Source organism: Mobula birostris, chromosome 3, assembly GCF_030028105.1.
Source record: "Mobula birostris isolate sMobBir1 chromosome 3, sMobBir1.hap1, whole genome shotgun sequence".
Lineage (NCBI taxonomy): Eukaryota > Metazoa > Chordata > Chondrichthyes > Myliobatiformes > Myliobatidae > Mobula > Mobula birostris.
In genome coordinates this window covers 149673725-149697480 of record NC_092372.1, presented here as the reverse complement: position 1 = coordinate 149697480, position 23756 = coordinate 149673725, and the positions used below count along the sequence as shown (strand labels likewise).

General features: G+C 40.6%; 1 protein-coding gene across 1 annotated transcript in view; it reads left to right on the top strand.

Moving 5' to 3' along the window:
- Positions 1-23756, top strand: part of vps50 (VPS50 EARP/GARPII complex subunit) — a 216257-nt gene that overhangs the window by 93261 nt on the left and 99240 nt on the right. Inside the window, exons 12-13 of the mRNA XM_072253436.1 lie at positions 2135-2275; positions 12270-12402. Of these exons, the coding sequence (XP_072109537.1) occupies positions 2135-2275; positions 12270-12402 (274 nt within the window). The remainder of the gene's footprint in view (positions 1-2134; positions 2276-12269; positions 12403-23756) is intronic.

Genomic DNA, 23756 nt, shown 5'->3' with positions numbered 1-23756 from the left:
CAAACAATTTGATGGTATTGACAATTATCTTGAATGTTACAATGAAAATGAAGATTTGGTGGATGCAGTTGTCAAAAGCATTGTACAAAGGCAGTCCATTATCTACACTAAATGTCCATGCTGATTTTGTTCATTTACAGTCAATCAAAAGAAAACATCCATGTGCATTGGATAAATCCTTCCGTCCATAACCATTAGAAACTAATACAATTTTATGGTACTGTGGTATTATTGCTAGCGTTCTAATTTGTTATTTGGTAGTTTGTCATTTTTGTTTACTTTCTTCACTAGTTGCAAGAAACTTCGGCTATTTGGGGCAGCCACTCAAATGGACCAAAGTTACTGGTCCCAATGTGTCCCAATTAACTAGAATCCACTGTACAGTGAGAAGAAAATAAAAAGGAAAATGGCGAGGAAGTGTACACAGGTTAATTGTCCATTCAGCAGTCTGATGGCAAAGGGGAACAAGCTGTTCTAAAACAGCGAGTGTTTGTCTTCAAGCTCCTGTACCACCACCTTAATGGTAGCAATGAGAAGAGGGCACGTCCTTTGTGAAGGGGGTCCTTACTGATAGATACAGCTTTTTTAAGTCATTGCCTTTTGAAGACGTCCTTTGATGCTGGGGGTTGGGGGGTGCTAGTGACCAGGATGGAGCAGGCTGAGTTGGCAACTTTCTGTAGCTTTTTCCAAACCTGTGCATTGAACCTCCAGGTGTGATGCAACCCATTAGAATGCTCTCCACTGTACATCTATGGAAATTTGTGAGTTTTTGGTGACATACCAAATCCCCTCAAACTCCTCATGAAATATAGTTGCTGTCATGTCTTTGTAGTTGAGAGTATGTTTTTTCAAGTGATTGCTATGTATCTACTCCAATTATGTAGCAAATGCAGGTGAGTTCATATTGCTGGAACAGAAATTAGTTCACTGCAAGATTATCTTGATCATTGACAGCTTTCCTTTTGCTTAGAATCATTGAGATTTGTGATAGCACTCAGCTCTTCTCAATGTCAGCTGTAAAAGAGCAAATTAAGTTAATATTTTCTGTCTTTTTGCCTGTAATTATGTAATTCATAGCTCAGCAAGTGGTCAACAGCATATCTCCTTTAGTTTTCTGCCTCCATCTTTTTGATAAAATTCCAGACTCTCCTTTGAATGTTGGATTTTTTTTCCCTCTAATCTTTTCTAAACCATTTTGCATGTTGCTTTAAACTTATGTCCCCAAGATTTTGAACTCCTTGAATGCATATCTTTCTGTCTTGGCACAGGTTTTCTGAGTAATGTTTTCATTTTTAAATTTGGGCTATAGTCACAAGGCAATTTTTTCAGGAGACAGTGTGTCTAGAAGTGAAATTCATCTGGAGTCTGATGGAAAGTTACTTTTGATCACCAGTGACATGTATTTGATAGTTTGTCTATTATTTGCAACTAATTTGCTGCAAACCAAACATGCTATGTGTATTTTTGGTGTTTTTATTTGAGGAACATTGTTCTTGCAAATTAGGTTTGCAAAACTGATTCCAGACCTTTGAGGAGTGACTATTGGATAATTGAGTTTAAAAGAATGAGAGAGGACCTCATTAAAACTTGTTAAATCCTGGCAAGCTAGGCAGACTAAGTAAAAGAAACTTGTTCCTTTTGGCGATTGTCTGGAACTAGGAGTCACAATCTAAAGATAGAGAGTAAGCTATTTCAGACTGAAATGTGAAGAAATTTCTTTACACAATGTATGATGAACTTGTGGCATTCTCTGCTGCAGAGGTATAGAATATATTCAGGAGTTAGATCAATATTGCTGGCTAAAGTGATGAAGAAATTTGGGAAGGAAGCAGGAACAGGGTACTGAATTTGGATGATCTGCCACAATCACTCTGGTGGAGCAGACTGAAGGGACCCAATGGTCACTCTCATTTCCTGCTTGTCTATTATCATTCTGTTGGGAGTATTTAAGACAATGGTGATTACATACTTTATTTATAATTCAAGACAATTCCATATCATCAGCATGCTTCCAAAATGATTTTAACAGTGATTTTTCTCATTAGTAAACCTTGCTCTGAAGTTAATTCATTGTTACATGGTTACTATTATAATGTGTATTTCAAAAAATGACTTTTTAAAAACTCTTTTACAGACTGCAATGGATCAATTGCACATGCACTTCACTCAGGCAATTCACAACACAGTGTTCCAGGTTGTCCTTGGGTATGTGGAGTTGTGTGCAGGGAATTCTGACACTAAGTTTCAGAAACTCCAATATAAAGACCTTTGTACGGTATGTATTGCCTTCCCATTTCATACAATGTGACTTTGCTTGCAGCTGGAAAAATGTGTTCAAATTCTAAAAATATTGTTCATGGTGAACTTTGTTCATAGAACTGTAAAATAAGTACTGTATCTTTTGTGAAACATCAGTTGAATTGGTCTTAACTTTTTTTGTACAAACACTATAAACTTTCTTTGTAAAGTACTGAAAAGAAATTTCAGCAGAGAAGTCGGTCAAAACTGGAGGAATAGTGCTTTATTGAAAATCAAAAAAAAAACTTGTAGGTGCTGGAAATCTAAAATAAGAATTTTGAAAGCACTACTCAGGTCAGGCAAAGAAAGAGAAACAGCTGTAATGTTTTAAGATCTGGAGTGATAGCTCTCAATGCATTTTCAGCATTGTCAGTATTTATTGGTAATTTATTGATTTGTATTTTCTTAATGTTCTATTTTGCAGCTGTATCAAATTGCTTTTCCTGGGGGTGGGGGGGGAGGTGGCGTATTGACTCCAGTCATCCTCCTTTTCTTCATGTATGTGTAATAAGCCTTGGGGTTTTCCTTAATCCTTCTCACCAAGTCATCTCATATCCCCTTCTTAAACTCCTTCCTGGCCTCCGCATAACACTTTAGAGCCCTGTCTGATCCTTGCTTCCTAAAACTTGAGTATGCTTCTTACTTCCTCTTGACTAGATGTTCCATATCTTGTTAACTGTGGTTCTTTCACTCTATCATCCTTTTGCTGCTTCGGTGGCACATACCTATCCAAAATCCCATGCAAGTGCACCCTAAGCAACTTGCACATTTCCCAAAGAACGTCTGTTCCCAATTTTCGCTCCCAAATTCCTGCTGCTAGCATCATAATTCACCCTCCCCCAATTAAGTACTTTTGCATACCATCTGCTCCTACCCATCTTAAAACGTTACATGGGTGACATCTGCATTTCCTTCATCACTCTTCTCTGGAACATAGTTGAGGGAAGAAGTTATTGCAAAATATTTCACCTGAAATGCTGTCCTCACTAGATTCTTGTTAGATGAAATACTTATTTTTCACTGTTTATGAATTTATCAAAACACCTAGCAATGCCTTGTGCATTTTTACATGCGACGTCATCAGTGCAAACAAATTTTGTCAGTCTGTAACATTGTATTAGTATAATAATTATCTGAGAAACAAGGTTATTATTTTTTTTGTTTCTGGGGTAATTTGGAATAACATATCCTTTTCCAAAATAACTGTGGTGACTTTTATGAGTGTTTATCTTTACTTTAGGGTTTGTTGTGAAATAAATATTTCTAATGAAGCCGTGAAGTTGTATTTATTACCAGAGGAGCCTTTGAACTGCAGACCTTTCTATTTTAGAAAGATTATTCTTTACCCCAAATGAAAGTTACTTCGATTGCAGTACTAGAAATATTAAGAGTTTTCAGTAGTGCTGATTTGTTAATTCTTTGTTCATTTCTAAGATAATTACAGTAGGTATTGGTTATTATTGGCAAGGAGTCGGATGAAATTGGCAGACAGTCAGAATACGTGCTCGACTCTGTAAAGACGGTAATACAATTCCTAACATCTGGTAACAACACGTACTAGGTTAAAAATATAAATATTCCTTTTTTTGACACATTGGGTTTGAGGCCAATTCCTCCATGCTTCCCCCTAATCTGTGTAAAGACAAGTTAAAATGTGTTGAGCCAGTAAGTACCAGAGCTTTGATACTTTGGCTGAAAGATATCTTGAAGGGTTTAGAAGAAATTAAAAATGTGTATGCTTCCCAGAGTTTAAGTTCAAATAAACCTTTTGGATTTTACAAAATAAATAGTGTGACTTAATGTCTTGTGACTTTGCTCTTGAAAAGATGAAGACAATGAAGAGTTAAGTGTGACCAGAAGGCATTGCTGAAAATAACGGATAAAAGACTGTGTTTTGATTTGGCAAGTGGCAAGAAGAAAAATGAGAGATAAGCCCATGTATTTCATTTCTAAAACCCTGAAGCTTTTGTGCTTTTTGGGTGGAGTAGATTGGCCGACCTTGTAAACTTGCAAACTTTCTCACATTTGCTTTTAATTTTTAACTGGGTCACAGTTTCCCATGTTCCCTTTAGACTCACCAGGCTCCCAGTTCCAGTGCTCTTTTAAAAGTTTATAGCTCCACTGTTTAACATTTAAAGCTGCTAGGAGTGGTAAAAAGCACATCCAATATTCCAGAATGATGCCAGTCTGACACCAAAGTCTGGATGTCTAAATTATTGGAGTTAAAGTAAGATTGAAAGAAAATAGTAATTCAATTTATTTTAGTTAAAATTTCCATTCTTACCCCATGACTGTCAAAGGCATTACCACTACCAAGACTCCACCAACAAACTCCCACAAATCCACTTACCAGTTTGGCTGTGGCTGGAAAAAATACCAATGTTAAAATGAAGCACAAACTAATAAATGTTGAAAAGGAAGATATATTAAAGAAATTTGGATCTCCGAATTTAGTAAAGTTCTGAGTTGAAGTGAATGTGTTGTTAAAATTTTTAATATAGCACTCCTTCAAAGATTGTTGCTGAGATACCAGTAAGCTTAAAATTTGAGAGCTATTACAGTTTAGCAAGCTATTTAATACACTGCATTATCAAAGACAATGCAGAAGTTTCTGTTTTATTCTAGCAGATTCTTCACTCAGACTTTGCATCCATGCTGTAATTGGGGAACCAGATTGCATCCAAAACTCCCAAGTGCTTGAACACATTTTCATATAGCTACAACACGAATTCCTTTATCTTGTGTTCAATGCCCATCCAAGGAGGGCAAACATGCCATAGTGGCCTTGAACACACTAGTATAACTACTTTTAATGAACTATGGACTTAGACTCCAAGATTCTTATACAAATCAGTACTTGCCAATAACTTTATATTTTTCTCAACATTTGATTTCCCAAACTATAAAACTTCCCACTTGTTCAGATTAAACTGCATCTACCACTTCTCCGCTCATATCCGTAACTGATCCAACTCCTGTTGTATTTTTGGAAGTGTCTACACTGTTCACAACATCACCCCCCTCTCCCCACCCAGTGTCAGCTGCAAGCTTAGTAACCAACCCATCTGTGAGTGAGTGAGAGAGGGAAAGAGAGAGATATCAAAAAAAAAAATATATATATATATCAAAAATGTGTTCACGCAGACCATGGGTCCAGCACATAAGTAAGAGAATACCCTTGAATACCTAGCTTTGGAAGAGAATACCCTGAATACGCCTGAATACCCAGCTTTGGTGATAATGTCAGCTTTATCAAACAGTCTTGGCCCGAAACATCAACTGTACTTTTTTTCCATAGATGCTGACTGGCCTGCTGAGTTCCTCCAGCATTTTGTGTGTGATGCTTATTTGGATTTGCAGCATCTGCAGATTTTCTCTTGTTTGTGAATATACTTTCTTTATAATTTTACGCCATGTATAATCTGTCACTTCTTGCCGACAGATAATTGTGTATGGGCAGTATTTACACAGGGTTAGCTCGAATCAAGGTTCCTTTAGTCAGAACATCACAACTTTCCTGTTTGATTGAACCCCAAATCATACCGACCTGAGACTTGTATTGTTTATGAAATAATACTCAGCCTTCTCACTGCTGAGTCACGTGGCTGTTAGCTGAGTTATCTATCGAATCGCTAAGTATGTGACTTCAGACTCCTGTATCACCTCCCTGATGATAGCAATGAGAAGAGGGCACGTTCTGGGTGACGAAGGCCCTTAATGGTGATACCGCTTTATTTTTTGAGGTATTGCTCCTTGAAAATGTCCTACATACTGCAGGGGCTAGAGCCGATGATGGAGATGACTGAGTGTACAACTTTCTGCAGCTTATTTCAATCCTGTGCAGTGCCAGCACCCACCCCATACCAGTTGATGTAGCCAGTTTGAATGCTGTCCATGGTACATCTGTAGAAATTTGCAAGCATCTTTGGTGACAAACCAAATCTCCTCAAACTTCTAATAAAATATAGCTATTGTCCTGCCTTCTTTGTAACAGCATTGATATGTTGGGCCCAGGATAGATTCTCAGAAATATTTACATCCAGGAACATGAAATTGGTTACCCTTTGCACTTCTGATCCTTCTGAGGACTTGTGTGTGTTGCCTGGTCTTACCCTTTCAGAAGTCCACAATAAATTCTTTGGTCTTACTGATGTTGAGTGTAAGTTTCTTGCTGCAACAGCACTCAACCAGCTGATCTACCTTGCTGCTGTGCACCTTCTTGTCACCATTTGAAATTCTGCCAAAATAGTTGTGTCATCAACAAATGCTATAGATGCCATTCGAGCCGTGCCTAGCCACAGAGTCATGGGTGTAGAGGGAGTTGAGCAGCGGGCTAAGCACACATCTGTGGTGTGCCAGTGTAGATTATCAGTGAGGTGGAGATGCTTTTTCTGATCTGCACGGTCTGTGGTCTTCCAGTGAGGAAGTAGAGGATCCAGTCGCAGAAAGAGATACAAAGGGCCAGGTTTTGGAGCTTTTTGATCAAATCTGTAAGAAAGAGTATGTTAAATGCTGAGCTGCAGTAAATACACAGCAGGCTGATGTAAATATTGGTATTGTCCAGGTAACCCAAAGCCACGTGAAGAGCCAATGAGATTGCGCTAGCTGTAGACCTATTGTGGCGATAGCTAAGTTGCGGTGGGTCCTGGTTCTTATGCAGGAGTTGATTCTAGCCATAACCAATCTCTCAAAACACTTCACCACCATAAATGTGAGTGCTTCTGGATGATAGTTGTTAAGGCTGCTCACCCTGCTCTTCTTGGGCACTGGTATGATTGTTGCCCTTTTGAAGCGGGTGGAAACTTCTGACTAGTAATGAAAAATTGTAAGTGTCTTTGAACACACCCACCAGTTAGTTGACACGTGTTTTCAGAGCCTTACTCAGTGCACTGTCGCCTTGCGAGGGTTCACCCACTTGAAAGGCATTTCTGATGTCTGCCTCTGAGATAGAGATCACAGGGTCACTAGATAGTACAGGGATTCTCATAACTCTAGTTTCATTCTCCCTTTCAAAGCGTATATAAAAGGCATTAAGCTCATCTGAGAGTGAAGCATCATTGCCTTTCGTGATGGTAGGTTTTGCTTTGTAGGAAGTAATGCCCCACATCCCCTTCTTGTGGGCACACCCTCATCCCTGCAGGTTTTAATGAAGTCAGTGACAACTGTGACATATTTATTCAGACGTGCTTCAAGGTTTGCTTCAATATTTGGTCAGCAGGATTAATAACTGTAATCCTGCACTTTTGGTATTAAAAGGTATGATTATGTTATGCTATTTATTAATTGGTAGAGCAGTTCTAACAACTTTCATACATTCCTCAGAGTGCTAAAGGAGGGGACTTACAAATGAGTCCATCTTTTTGAAATCTGAAGGATAAATTAATCCCAATGGTTCATCTCATAATTGCGGTTTAATATATCTGACTGGCTTCCTTTGTTATTTCGGTAACAAAGTCGTTCTCACTCCCTGCACAATAAATTTATTATGTTTCTCTGAGTGTGGAGTCACAAAAAAATTCAGGTTGAGCAAGAATGGTAGGTTTATTTTCCGGAAAGCCTTGGTGAACTAAATAAGTCTCAACAACAATCCATTAATGTTGCAGTCATGTACTAACCAGTCTTTTATTCTCACTTTATTTTATTGAACACCCATAGAAGCAAGTTTTCCTTCTTTGTGTCTACTTGTCTATCATTCATCCCCACCTCTCAATTGTTATTGTTGGAAATTTATCGCCATATTACCATAAACAATGTATGCCTCATGACTGTCGAACTTTATCTGATTTATACTTGATCTCTGACTACAGTTACAGTTGCAGCTGCAGAGAGTTGTAAAATTAGCTCCATTGTGTGTATTACCCTCTGTAGTATCTAAGACAACCCCAATAGGCGGACCGCGGGCCAGGTACGGACCGCGAGAACCAAATGTCTGGACCACGCCGACCCATTAGCACTTAAATGAACGCACCTGTTATAACATGTAAATAAAGCGCGTGCTGCTCTAATTTATTTTAACCTCATCCCACACCATACACTTGACCTACGCCCCCGTAGAGCATGCGATGCCGAGTTGATTAAAACGTGTGCAATTGATATGGTTGGCAAAGTTTTAAGTCATGATGAGAAAACCAAGAAAACGGTTGTGGAGCTATTAAAGACAGTGCCATTGTCAGCTAACACAGCAACAAGAAGAGTAGAAGTTTTAGCGGAGGAGTGTTTTTCCAATCTACTCACCGATTTGGAGAAAGCAGAAGCCATATCACTAGCCATAGACTCGTCCTGTGACCAAACTGATATGGAAGAGCTATCTGTGTTCGCAAGATTTTTTGATGGGAAGACCTTTCGGGAAGAGCTACTTTGTTTGCTTCCTCTGCCTGGACACACAACTGGGGAAATAATTTTTAACAAATTGACCAGTTCTTTGAGAAGAATGGCTTGGATGTGACCGTTTTGTCTGTTGTCACTGATGGGGCTCCGTCGATGGTGGGACAACACAAGGGCTTGGTAAGCAGGTTTGTTGCTGTTAACCCAGCACTCTTGGCATTTCATTGCATTATTCACAAATCAGTGTTGTGCGCTAAACTGTGTGGGGAAATGAAAGAGGCGATGGATACTGTGATGACACTGGTAAGTTTTGTTCGTGAGAGTTCTAGTCTGCAACATCGCCTTTTCAGAGCATTGCTGGAGGAAATGTCAGTGGAACACAGACCTTTTGCTGCATAATGATGTTCACTAGCTGAGCAAAGGCCGTGTGTTGGAGAGGGTGTGCGACCTGCGCAATGAGCTTGTGTCATTTTTATCCAGCCTGCAGAGCCAAAAAGCCCAAAGATTTAAGAGGTTTTTAAGTGACGACAAGGTGCTGGCACATGTTCTTTTTTTGTGTGACATCATGTCTCATCTAAATCAACTTAATCTGCAATTACAAGGCAACAACCACACTGTTGCGGACATGTACGAGGTGATTGAAGCTTTCCGGTCAAAGCTGAACCTTTTGGACAGAGACATTCATGGGAGAGAGTTGCACTTTCCACGTCTGCAGGAGCATTGCAAGAAGAACGAAATGTGGGAGGATCCAGTGATGAAGGATTTCGTGACGAGCCTGGCAGAAAACTTAAGGGAACGATTTGAAAGCTCCCCTAAACTCTCAGGTGACATCCTCCTCTGTCTAAGACAGCTGTTCTCCGTTTCGGCTGATGGCCAGTGGACTGCAGAGACTGGTGCCTTCCATAGATGAGGCAACTCTTCAGATGGAGGTCTTGGAAATGGGAACATCTGATTTGCTCAAAGCACAACACATGGACGTTGGGGTGAGTGGCTTTTGGATCAGCGTGGTTCCCCAAGCTCAATTCAAAAGCACGAGAGCTATTGCAATGCTCCTACTCACACTGTTCCCCTCCACGTACATATGTGAGTCATCGTTTTCTTCAATGAACTCTATCAAGAACCAGGACGGAAACAGACTCTCCAATGCACATCTTGGCCAGCGCCTCAGGATTGCCACAACAGAATACAGGCCTGACATCAGAAGGATTGCCTCATCCCGTCGCTGTCACTTCTCTCACTGATTGGTGAGTGAATCAATTTAGTTTTGTCCATTTGTCAATCTTATTGTGGTATTATAATATTACAACAATGATACTGATAATTTCATTTATAGCTACACTTCATACTTCAAATGCTACATAGCTTAATTAAAAAGAACAAATAGATTAAATGAGAGAACTGAAACAGTGGAAAAGGCAGTACTACTAAAACTCTTAGTGTGGAAGAGAAGTGGTGAAGACTACCATGTTTACAGTGTGTGTGTGTGTGTGTGTGTATTTTAAGTCCCAGATGAATTCTCAATGTGACAGCTGACAGTTGTGATAGCTAGAGTCATAATTAAATGGTTGGTTTTGGACTTATTTTGTTTCAAGACTGCATTTTTTTTTCTTGCGTGACCCACAACACAGGTTTTGAGAATCCCAGGCATAAATAATTACTACTACTACTACTACTACTACTACTACTACCACCACCACCACCACCACCACCACTACTACTGCTGGTAATAGCAACAACAACAACATCTACCTATAAAGCAACTTACTGGCGCAATGAAAAAAAAACCCTGGACATTTTGGCCCTTGGTTTGGCATGCTTGACATAATTTGGCCCTTGTGGAAAACTAATTGGGAATCCCTGATCTTCAAGGAGTGGTGGCTCAGAAAGGACCCCCACCACCCAGGGCATGACCTCTTCTCATTGCTACCATCAGGAAGGAGATACAGAAGCCTGAAGGCACACACTCGGTGATTCAGGAACAGCTTCTCCTCTGCCATCTGATTTCTAAATAGGCACTGAACCCATGAACACCGCCTCACTACTTTTTTTAATTTCTGTTTATGCACGACTTATTTTAACTATTTAATATATTTACTATAATTCACTTTTCTTTTCTATATTTATCATGTATTGCATTGTATTGTTGCTGCAAAGTTAACATATTTCATGACATATGCCGGTGATATTAAATCTGATTCTGAATATTGACCTAGCCATTGAGGTTTGTTGATTTTACTGAATAGATGCAGCAGAAACATAATTTAGTAAATGCAGCAATACAGAACTAACTTAATTCATTTATACTTTTGTGAGAAGTAACTGGGAAGAATCACATAGCATAAATTTGAAAATAAAAGATACGAATCTATGTCATCTAGCAGTTGATATTGCTATTGGACAACTTTCTTCTGGGTCACTTGGGAATTCATTATTGTGGATGTACAGTGTAATTGGAAATTTCTCGCTTTTGGTGTCCATTGCAACTTTACCTATAGTTCTGTTCGAGAATATTGTGTGGGCAATGTGGAGAATGATTTGGTGCTCAGCACGGCCATCAGTAGCTTTTTTTCTTTGACTGAGCATTTACTCAGACATGAATTCTTTTTGAACCAGACAGAGGATGAAGTTAGTGTGCTCGGACATATCAACAGCTCATTTGGGTAGTATCTTTCAATGTAATAAATCTGCCAATAGGCACCTCATAGGAGAAAGAAAAAAAAATAATAGACAAGCTTGAAGTTCAGCGAAGGATATTCCCTTTGCATTTTGCGGAGGTCCTTGAGTGAAATAAGGAAAAGAAAATAGTTTTTCCTATTTATTAGTTGTGAGGTGGTTTGAGACCAATTACAATGTTATTTAATTGTTAAAACCAGTTTTCATCTCCAGGAAATTAAACCAAGTTTTACTTTGTAATCAACACACATATGTGTTGCTTGAATTTCCAGCATCTGCAGAATTCCTGTTGTTTACTTTGTAATATATTTTTTAAAGTTTTCGTTAAATGTTTAAAAATTACAATTAAAAATACTGCTTAATGGTACTTACTCATGAAGTATTTTGCCTTCAGTGATTTGCAAATCAGGTGGAGATGCACTGAGAAATAGAATAACTAATGCATTTCGAGTCCTAATTGCCAGTAATTCACTAAAGTGCACACTCCAACCCTATTATATTTCATAATGCATTTGGAGCATGTTATGTCTTTTGTATCAAATCAAAATTCAACAATTATCTTTTAACATTCTTTCTGTTATGGCTTTTACCCATTGTTCGGGCTTTAGAACTTGTGATCTGATGAAGTGGAGGGTTAAACATCATTATCTTCCAATAGCGATCTTTAAGTTTCATTTTGTTGTTCGAATCCAACAGGAATTTCCTACCATTTCTGTACATGGTTGCATGTAACCTGCATAGAAAAATTGGTGGTTATATTATTTTCAAAATCGTAATTTTTTTTTCAGGTCTTGAAGTAACAGGCTATTATTGAGTGGGTGACTTGTTGTACAAAAGGATGAAGGATTTTGAAGGATTTATAGAATGCTTTCTAATTAACAAAGGAGCAACAAAATATTAGGATATAGACCTCATCTCCAAATGTGTTTGCCCCTGTAAAAAGTGCCTCAATGTTATTTTTTTTTCCCCAACAGCATATTACTCCAGACAGCTACATTCCATGTCTCTCTGATCTTTGTAAAGCCCTGTGGGAAGTCATGCTGAGTTACTATCGGACAATGTCATGGCATGAGGCACATGACAATGAAGAGTCTGCTCCGGCTTCTGGTAGGGAATGACATTACAAACTCAGAAGTGCTTGTTACTGCTTTTGGAGTATATGACATCAGCTTGTGTGGAATGATCTGTGGTTGGCATGCAAACAAAATTATTTCACTGTATCGAGGTATATATGACAATTTTAAAAAATAACCTTGTTTCTTTAGTCACCCTATATGTCAGTTTCAAATAGTGGATAATGTAGTGTAGCTGTACATCATAAAATAATACATTACATCATTCCTTCCTTTAATATACTGAATGGAGTTTGACCAATTTTCTAATAGTGATACCAGTACTATAACTTGTGTAGTTACTAAAATTTTTGTCTCTGTTTGGCTATTCTCTTTCTAATTGCCACTCCTAAACAATTCTCTTGGCCTTTAAGTGAACAGAGGGACAAATAGCAGAAAGTGAAGGTCTAATGGGCTGCTAACGTTTCTTGGGAGAACAGAAACTCTTAAGTCTATCTTAATTATCAATGCTTTTTAGTCAGTAAGTTAATGTCTTGGGCATCTTGCTGCTTTAGTAATATATGTAGAAACCAAAAGCAGTATCACTGATGACTTTACCTCAAAGATAAAATAAATATTAGTTTTATTTGTCATGTGTACTTAGAAGCATACAGTGAAATGTGTTGGTTGCATCAAATCATATCAGCAAAGATTGTGCTGGACAGACTGGGAGTGTCGCTGCGATTCTTGTGCCGGCATAGCATGCCCACCACTTACTAGCCCTAACTCGAACATCTTTGGGATGTAAAGAAACTGGAGCGTCCAGAAAAGAGCCACGTAGCCACAGGGAAAGATTACTAACTCCTTGCAGACAGTGGCTGAAATCAAACCCTGATCTTACAGCTGGTGGTGTAAAATGTTCCATACCTGTAGGAAGTGCAGCCAGCTGCAGCTGCTGACTGACCATGTGTTTGAACTGGAGCTTGATGCCGATGCATTTAGGATCATCCAGAATGTTGAGCAAATTGTAAACTTGAGTTTTAGGGAAGTGGTCACAGCTAAAGTCAAGCTGCGGATAGTTTGGTGAGCACAAGGAGAATTATGGGGCAGAGACAGATAGTGCAGAATGGTCTCACTGTGACCATTCCTGTCAGCAACAAGTGTCTATCTGGATACTGCGTGGAGGTATGTTCCCTTTTCAGGGCACAGTAGCAGCAGCAGCCAGATCAGTAACACTATGCACAAAATCCTGGAGGAGCTTAGCTGGCCAGGCAGCATCTATGACCCTTCATCAGGCCCAGAGAAAAAGATGAGAAGTCAGAGTAAGAAGGCAGTGGGGGGGAAGGGAGAAATGCAAGATAAAATAGGTGGCCACTAGGAGATCCTGCTTTTTCTGGTGGACAGAGCGCAGGTGCTTGGGGAAGTGGTTTCCCAGTGGTCACCCATTTTAATTCCACTGCTCATTCCCATTCTGACATGTCAGCCCATGGCCTCCTCTCCTGCTGCAATGAGGCCACATTCAGGTTAGAGGAGCAACACCTTGCATTCCAATCTGATGGCTTGAACATTAAGTTCCCAAACTTCCGGAAATCCCCCTCCTCCCTCGCCACTCCCCATTCTCATTTCCCCCTCTCACCCTATCTCCTTACCTGTTCATCACCTACTCCTTCCCTTTTTCTTTATTCCATGGCATTCTGTCCTCTTCTGTCAGATTTCCGCCTTCTCCAGCCCTGTATCTCTTTCAGCAATCAATTTCCCAGCTCTGTACTTCACACCTCCCCTCTCCCAGTTTCACCTATCAGTTTGATGTTCTTCCTCCCTTCTCCCCACCTTCTTATTCTGACTTTTCATCTTTTTTTTTCTCCAGTCCTGATGAAGGGTCTCGGCTCGAAACATCAACCGTTAACTCTTTTCCATAGATGCTACCTGGCCTGCTGAGTTCTTCCCGCATTTTGTGGGCGTTGCTTCAATTTCCAGCATCTGCAGATGTTCTCTTGTCGGTAACAGTAATACTGGCTCTGAGTTTCAGCAAAGAAGAGTAAAATCAGGCAGAGCTGTGGCTGCGAAAGGGTAGTTTGTTGTCTGCTGGGTGCCAGAGTCAGGGATGTCTCAGGGAGGCTGCAGAACATTTTCAAGGGGGAAGGGTAAACAGCCAGAAGTCGTGGTACAGATTGGCACCAATATCATGGGTAGGAAGGGGTAAGAGGTCCTGTGCAGTAAGTATATAATAGAGTTGGGCAAGAGGCTGAAAAGCTCGACTTCAAAGGTGGTAAAAAGAGCATAAGAAATAGCAGGAGTAGGCCATCTGGGTCATCGAGCTTGCTCCACCATTCAATAAGATCATGGTTGATCTGACCATCTCCACCTACCTGCCTTTTCCCCATAACCCTTATTCTCCTTCTATGCAAAAATATATCCAATCTTGTCTTAAGTATATCTAATGAGTTAGCCTCCACAGCTTCACCACTCACTAGGAAAAGCAGTTCTTCCTCACCTCCATCCTAAATTTACTGCCCCGAATCTTAAGACTTTGTCCCCTAGTTCTAGTCTCACCTACCAGTGGAAACACCTTTCCTGCCTCTATCTTATCTATCCCTTTCATAATTTTGTTTGTTTCTCTCAGAGCTCCTCTCATTCTTCCGAATTCCAGCGAGTACAGTCCCAGGCGACTCAATCTCTCCTCATGGTCTAACCCCCTCATCTCTGGAATCAAGCTGGTTTTTCCTCCTCTGCACCACTTCCAAAGCCTTCCTCAAGTAAGGAGACCATAACTGTAAGCAGTACTCCAGATGCAGCATAACCTCCCTGTTCCTAAATTCAATCCCTGTAGCAATGAAGGCCAACATTCCATTTGCCTTCTTGATAGCCTGCTGCATCTGCAAGCCAACTTTTTTGTGATTCATGCACAAGCACTCTCTAAATTATTCCCAGTGGCGTTTGCTAGTCAGGGCAGGAAAGGAAAGATGGAGCAAATAAACATGTGGCTTGTGGCTGAGGAACTGGTACAGCATTTCATGTTTTTGCATCATTGGAACCTCTTCTTGGGCAGCAGTGGCCTGTTCCAGAAGGGGGGGCTGTGCTGTAAAGCGGGTGGAGGGGGGTGGAGGTCAATCTCCTGGCTAGTATTACTCAGGAGGGTTGAACTAGTTTTTTTAGAAGGTTGGGAACCAAAACACTAGGTCAGAAAGTGGAAGGATTGAGAGGAAGTTAGATGTCATGACGAGTAAGAACAAGCAGGAGCAAGGTAATAGACACAATATGATATATGGATTTATTTTAATGTTAAGACTATTGTGGGTAAGGATGAACTTAGGGTATGGATCAGTACATGGAACTATGATGCTTTGGCCATGCCAGAGACTTAGTTGAAAAAGGGACAAGGGTAGTTTCTTAATGTTCCAGGGATTTGTGTTCTAGAAAAAAAAAGAGGGGGTAAAGATGGTGGAGGGAGAAATTGCACTATTGCTTAGAGATATATCACAGCTTCACTTAGGATATATAATGGAGGGCTCATCTACTGATTTTATATAGATAGAACTTAAAAAAAATATATATGTGCAATTACTCTGGGATATTGAGGAGCAAATGCATAAGCAGATTAGGTGAAGGTGTGAAAACAACAGGGCTGTTGTAGTGGATGGCTTCAACTTCCCTAGTATAGAATGGGACATCCTGAATGTGAGAGTTTTAGATGGGGTAGAATTTGCTCGATGCATCCAGGAAGGCTTACTAAATCAATATGGAGATAGTTCAAATAGAGGAGAAGCCATACTGAACCTGGTGTTGGGTAATGTGCCTGGCCAGTTGACTGATCTTTCTGTCAGGAAAAAGTGATCGCAGCTCCTTAAATTTTAAGATAGCTCCAATTTTTAATTCAAGGTTCTTTCAGAAGTCAGAAAAGAGGCACAAAACTTGCTTCACATTGATAGAAAGGAAAATTGAAATGGATGGTAATAGATGTTTGCTAAGCAAAGGGAGAAAGGCAAAATGATCTAAGATGGTGCTGACTTGTGGTGTAGCTCTTTTTATACTACATAGATAAGGAAAATTCCATTCAAATTCATAGATAAGAGTCAATGAGTTGCTCACTGTTCAAATAATGCAGCACCAAGAGACGATTCCAGAACTCTCCAGAATTGTACCAATCTAACCACTAGGAGGCACACTGAACTACTACATAATCATACTGTGACCATTGAGAAGCAAGTAAATAGTTACTTGCATATAAGTAATTATATTTATAAAACACAATTAATTGTTAAACTGCAAAGAAAATAACAATTAAAAAGTCTAATCTAAGAATAAACAAATCCAACAAAAAGAACTAGAGTGAGTTAGTGGGAACAGCTGTTTTTAGGCAAGTACACACCTGATGTGGAAGACATTTAAAGAACTGCACAGGGCAGCTATGTTCCAGTAGAAGGAAAGACAAAGCTGGCAAGGGGAAAAAACCTTGGAAATTGAGAGATGTAATTTTAGTCAAAAAAGAAAGATGAGCCACACATAAGCTTTAGCTGGCTAAGTGAAACAACCCTTAAAGATTATAAAGAAGCCAGAAAGAACTTGAGGATTGAGGAGAACCTGGAGGGGCCATTAAATATCCCCAGCAAGTCTGATTAAAGAGAATCCGAAGGATTTCTATCTATAGATCAAGAGCATGAGGATATCTAGAGAGCAGGTAGAACCACTCTGTGCTAAAGGAGGGAACATGCACTTGAAGATGGAGGATATGGGTGAGGTCCTAAATGAGTATTTTGTAAGGATGGGGAGATCAGTGTGGTTCTCATGTGTTCAGGCATTTCAAATCAAAGAAGGTAGTGTTGAGTCTTTTAAAGAACATTACGGTGGAATGTCGCCAGGGCCTGATGAGATATTCCCCAGGTTATTGAGAGAGAGAGAGAGATAAGAGATGAGATTGGTGGGGCTCTGACCAATATCTTTGTGTTGTCTCTAAGCACAGGTGAAATCCCAGATGACGTGCAAGTAGCTAATGTTGTTCCATTATTCAAGAAGGGAAACAGGGATAATCCTGGAAAGTAAAGACCGGTGAGTCAGTGGTAGGGTGATTATTGGAGAGGATTCTTCCAAATAGGATTTCTGAACATTTGAAAAATCATGGCCTAATTAGGGGCAGTCAGCGTAGTATTGTGTGACACAAATTGTACTAACTTGATTGGGACTTTTAAGAAGGTAATGAGGGTATTGATGAAGGTAAAGCTGTGGATGCTGTCCATGTGCATTTTCGTAAAGGCATTTGAGAAGATTCCTCGTGAGACTCATTCAGTAGATTAAGATGTATTAGATTCATAGTGGTTCGGCAGTTTGGTTCAGAATTCCCTTACCCATGGAAGACAGTGGGTATTGGTATATGGGACTTATTCTGGCTGGAGGTCTGTGATAAATGGCTTTCTACAGGGGACCATATGGGACTTCTGCATGATCTGGATAAAAATATAGATAGATGGGCTTGTAATGTTGCAGGTGATGTGAAAATTGGTGTGGATATGAAGACTGCTAAAAAAAAATACAAGTTCATTTGCAGATATGACCAGAAAAATGGCAGGTGGATTTTAACATAGCCAAATGTGAAGTATTGCACCTTGGGAAATGAAATGTGAAGGGACAGTACATTGTGAGTGGCAGGACCCGTAACAGCATTAATGTGCAGAGAGATCCTGAGGGCCAAGCCCACGGATCTATAAAAGTGGCTTTGCTGGTTGATAGGGTGTGCATAGAAGGCATATAGCATGTTCAAAAAAAAAAATGTTCGCATTTATTCATTGAGTAAATGAGTTCAAAAGTTAGGAAGATATGTTGCAGCTTGATTTAAAAACTTGAGTTAGGCTGCATCTGGAATATTGCATTCAGTTCTGGTTGCCCCATTGTAGGGAGGATGTCGGGGCTTTGGAGAGGGTGCTTCAGAGGCTTAGCTGTATGCTGCCTGAATTAGAGGGCATGTGCTATAAGGAGACGCTAGGCAAGCTTGCGTTGTTTTATCCAGAACACCGGAGGTTGAGGTGAGATCTGATAGAGGTCTCTAAGATTGAGATGCAGAGATAACCATCTAATATTTTTATCACAGGGTTCAAATGTCAGGTACCAGAGGGCATGCATTTAAGGAGAAAGGGGATAAGTTCAAAGGAGTGGGGCAGTGTTTTTTTACACACAAATCAATGGGTGCCTGGATGTGGTTGGTGGTGGAACAGAGGCATTCAAGAGGCTCTTCAGTAGGCATAAGAATGTGCAGGAAATGGAAGGATATGGGCATTATTTATGCAGAAGCAATTAATTGGGCATTTGTTAACTAATTAGCTCGGTACATCATGGTTTGAAAAGCCTTTTCCTATGCTGTATTGTTCTATGTATATTGAACTAAAACAGCATTCAGATCTATTTTCAAAGTAAACAATGACAAGTAATGGAATGCTTGCTGGGTTTGACTATAACCATGTTTGTTGCGGAAGTCATCAAATGTTTTAATACTTGAAATTCTTAGTTTTATTTAACATACATTATATCTGCATAGTAGACAAAAGATTGAAAAATAACAGGGATTTTCATTTCCATTAACTATTCACCACTTGGGCAAGTTAATTAGATAAAGTTCATATTAAGTTTTGGAGCATTTACCTCTGCATCAGTAGGTTTTAGTGCTACTTGAGCAGAAAATCTGAAGTTACTCTTGAGTGTACGCAGAGGGAATAGTATGCTTTTGAAGGCATTGTAGTAAATTTTGTTTATCAACAGAAAATGTTTACCTGTCCAAGTGGATGTAAAACATCACCATGTAGTATTTCATAGAGAGTGAGATGTTGTAGCATGGATGAAATTACTGGAGAGACAGAGTCACTGGTAGATACAAAGCAGCTTCTTTATTCGACACAAGGTACAGCAGGCATCATACGGACGGAGACGCTTTCCGCAGAAAGGTCTGCTAGCTAAATGTGGGCTCGATATTTATATGCTAAACACAAAGGCAATCGCTACTTAAAAAGTTACAGACAATACATAGACAATGCTTCCTATTGAAGCTACATACAAAATTTCACACCATCCTTTCCTCCTGACGCCAACATGTCTGGGTTGGTATCTACAGCCTTTAGGAATGTAAGTTAAGTCTACAATACATTTATTTGGCATTTCCCGTGCTAACATAGAAGACAATTCATACAATTAATATTTATAATGTATTAGGTGATACTGCCTTCAAAACTACAGCATCTGGTATTTACACCTTTTAGGAGGCCCATTGTGGTGGACTCAATCCACAGTCCTTTGTCAAACAGTTAAAATAGAAGTCTGGTGGCCAAAGTCATTTAAGTGTTAACAAATCATCTACCCAAAAAGAATCCACTCTAACATGGGAAATACTCTCCATGTTGTGCACTATATTTATCCCTTGATCGATTTCAGTGAAATTGGATTTGATAGTAAGTACATCACTGTTTTGAGAGTCACTGTAATTCAAATTAGCACTTAAGGTCTGAAAGCTTCTTGCAGTGCATGCTGTCTCAGTTAGCATTTTGGTGAGGTAGATAGGGTTCATCTACGGGGCAGTAGAATGAAGGATAGACGGACCCTGTTGTTAAATTTTATTTAGTTGTCTTTATTTTTATTATATTAAGTTTCTAATTGTTGCTCCAACTTGATAGGTCTTGAGTGATTTTTTTGGGGTTGGTTCAAAATGCAGAAGTCTGCAGAGTAGTTTTTGTTTGCTTCAGGCATCTACATGGTAGAAACAATTGTTCTTGTATCATCGGATACCTGGAGTAATATGCACTAGGCACATAGAATGCCACACGCTGTTGTAAGGCAAGAGGAGAGGGAGGGGAAAGGTTCTCAGTGGCCATTGCTGCCTAGGATACTAAAGGTATAATTTTCCAACTGAATCTCAGTAAGGGTCAGTGAAAGCTTATGAGAATGTCCTTGATGAAATATGCCACGTAACCACACTGGTTCAAACTCGGAATGGGACAGTGAATGTATGGCCAGTAATTGTTAATGAATTTTTATACACTTGGCTTTTCCTAGGCTGGAGTTGAAAACACTTAAAACATCTTACAGTGGCCATTCATAATGGTTACACATTTTATTCATGTAGACAGATAATGGAGACACCAGAGTCTGCAAATACAGTAATCTGGACCAATAAACAAACTGCTGGAGGAACTCAGTAGGTCAGGAGCATCTGTGGAAGCAAAAGGATGGTCAACTTTTCAGATCTAGACTGTGACTGTGAGGGTCTACAGGAAACAGCTGGTATAGAGAGTTGAGGGAGAGGGGTAAGGCAGGAGATGACAGTTGACAAGTGAGTCTCGGTGACAAGGCTTCGCTGGACAAATGAACCAAGTAAGAGGAGGGAAAGTTGTGACAGCAGCTAGGAAATGATTGGAGACAGTGAAGGGCTGTAGATTGTGGAATCTGATTTTGATATAAACATAATGAATGAGACCAAACGGGAGTGATGCAGGGAAGCTGGGAACAGTGGGGGTAAGAGGAAGAGATAAAGTAGGTGGAGTATGGATGTAACAGGCAAATGGAACGAGGTCAGGCAGAGGAAAGAAAGTTGGTAATGGAGCTGGGTGGCAGGATTAGGATTTGGAATGAAGGGGATGAGTGAGAGGACCTTGGTGGATCAGTTCAAATTGAAATAGATGCAAACCATTTCAAATTCCCTTCCCATTCCCAGACTAACCAGTCCTTGGCCATCTTCACTGCCAACAGAGCATCACCTCTTATTCCATTAGGGTAATCTATAATCCAATGACATGAACATTGACATCTCCAAGTGTTAAAGTAACTCATGCCCCTCTGTTCCTTTCTCTCTCCTCATGTACTCAGATTCTGTCTATCAACTCTTTCCCCCATACTCATTCTTCATCTGGTTCCGTCTGCCTCTCCCATCCACATGTTTTACTCACTTGATTCCCTCCTCTTCCTCATTGTTCTCAACTGTCCTGCATTCCTCCCCTCTGTGGTTTTACTCGTCACCTTCCTTATTTTTATATCATTTTCCATAATCTGCAGCCCTTTGTCAACACCAATAACCTCCCAGCCTCTCTTGCTTTTAACATATCTCCCTCCCACACTTGGCTACAGCTCCTGCCTCACCCTACTTGTTCAGCTCATTATACCAGATATCTCCTCTTCATGTGACCTGAAAAACTGATTATCCCTCTCTCACCACATTTGATGCGGGACCTTCTGAGTTCCACCTGTATTTTCTTTTCTGCTTGAAGTAGATAGGTAATGTGCCTGTGTAAGGTGAATCTTTTATTACTTATTTACAGGATGAGTACATCAATTTCAAGACCTATAGATCACGTTTGACCCATAGATAATTATATGTTAGAATATAATGATGAAGGTAGAGTCACACAGAGACTGAGGGTGGGGCTTGCATGTGAGGGTGCTCCAGCTTAATCAGTGGCATTGTTGCCTCCCAGTGCCAGAGTCTCGGGACATCTCGGACCGAGTCCTCAGCAGTCTTAAGTGGTTGGGGTGGAGTGGGGAGGTGAACAGTCAGCGATCGTAGTCCATGTAGGTACCAATGACATGGGTAGGAAGAGTGACGAGGTTCTGTAAAGTGAGCTCAGGGAGCTGGGTACTCAGTTAAAGGGCAGGACTGACCTTTACAGAACTCACTTTACAGAACCTCATCACTCTTCCTGTTCTGATCCGTTCCACATAATAGTGGGGCCAGATATAGGAAGATCATACAGTTTAACATGTGGCTAAGGAGTTTTTATAGGAAGGAGGGCATTAGGTATTTGGATCATTGGGCTCCATTCCAGGGAAGCTGAGACCTGTATAGAAGAGAGGGTTTGTGCCTGAACTGGAGGGGAAGTAATATCCTAGCAGGAAGGTTTGCTAGTGCTGCACTGTGAGGTTTAACCTAGAGTTGCAGGGTGATGGGAACCAGAGTACCATAACAGATAGTAGGGATATTGTGAAGATGTTTGTTGTTAAGACCGCGGACAAAGTCAGGAATCAAAAGTTTAAGCATAGTGCGACAAATGTTTGGAACTGTGTATATTTCAAAGCAAATATTGTAGGAATGGCAGGTAAGCTCGGCATGGATCAGCAATTAGAATTGTGATATTGTACCCATTAGTGAGGGCAGGAGGGGTAGGATTGGTAGCTCAATATTCTGGAGTTCCATTGTTTTTAGACATGACAGAATGAAAAGGATTAAAGATGGAGTGGTGACGTTAGTAGTCAGAGAAAATGTCACGGCAGTGCTCAGTTGGGACACACTGGAGTACTCGCCTAGCGGGGCTTTATGGTGGAACTGAGAAATAAGAAAGGTATGACCGTGTTAATGGGGTTATATTATAGACCACCCAATAGGATTTAGAGGAACAAATTTGTAGAGAGATTGCAGACTGTTGCAAGAAACAAGGTTGTTTTCAAAGTAGTAGGTAATTTTAATATTCTACGTATTGACTGGGACTCCCATACTGTAAAAGGACTAGATGGGATACAGTCTGTCAAATGGGTTCAGGAAAGTTTCTTTAATCAGTATGTTGAAGTCCCAGCAAAAGGATGTGTGAGAAGAGAAGATGGTGGCGCGACGTAGCTCGCAGTGGCCACTCTGGTGGTGATGTCTGTTACTTGTCAAGTAGGGTTCCGTGCACAATCCTGATTTGATGGAGACGAACGTGAGAGCACGGAAGAACATCTGGTGAAACTTCTGAAATGCCTGCTTCGCTGCTGCTGCTGCTGCTGCTACTGTGTGGTCCAGAATCTCCGGAGGAGAAGGCCCCGAGTCCTCGGCTTTGCTTGTTGCTCGGCAGAAGATGGTGCTTGGAGACCCTGTGTTGGAGGGGCTGGTCGGAGGCTCGAAGTTTTCAGACAGACTCAGAGTCCGCTGCGGTCTGGTGCTTCCAGTGGTGCTGCATTGGCAAGTTGGTGGCGCTTGGAGGTTCATAGCGGGCAGAGTTCCTCCCATCTGCCACCTGCGTGAGATGATGAGTCTATCGGGACTTTGAGACTTTTTTTTTACCATGCCCATGGTCTGTTCTTTATCAAATTATGGTATTGCTTTGCACTGTTGTAACTATATGGTATAATGTATATGAACTCCAGGCCGGGTCTTTATGTGAGCCTTGAACTCCAGGCTGGGTCTTTATGTGTAGCCTTGAGATCCAGGCCGGGTCTTTATGTGAGCCTTGAACTCCAGGCCGGGTCTTTATGTGCTGCTATTGTGACTCCCGTCTCCCCTTCCCCCACCACCACTCTGCAATCCCGTCTCCTTCAGATCCCATCGTCAGCTCCTGGGTCCTCAGAGGCTCCATCTTCCTCTCACCCCAACCCTCTCCTCTCCACTGACACCTCCAGCCTCCTCCCTCTCCCCTCTGATCCCAGCTCTCAAGATTCCAGCCTTGAACTCCAGGCCGGGTCTTTATG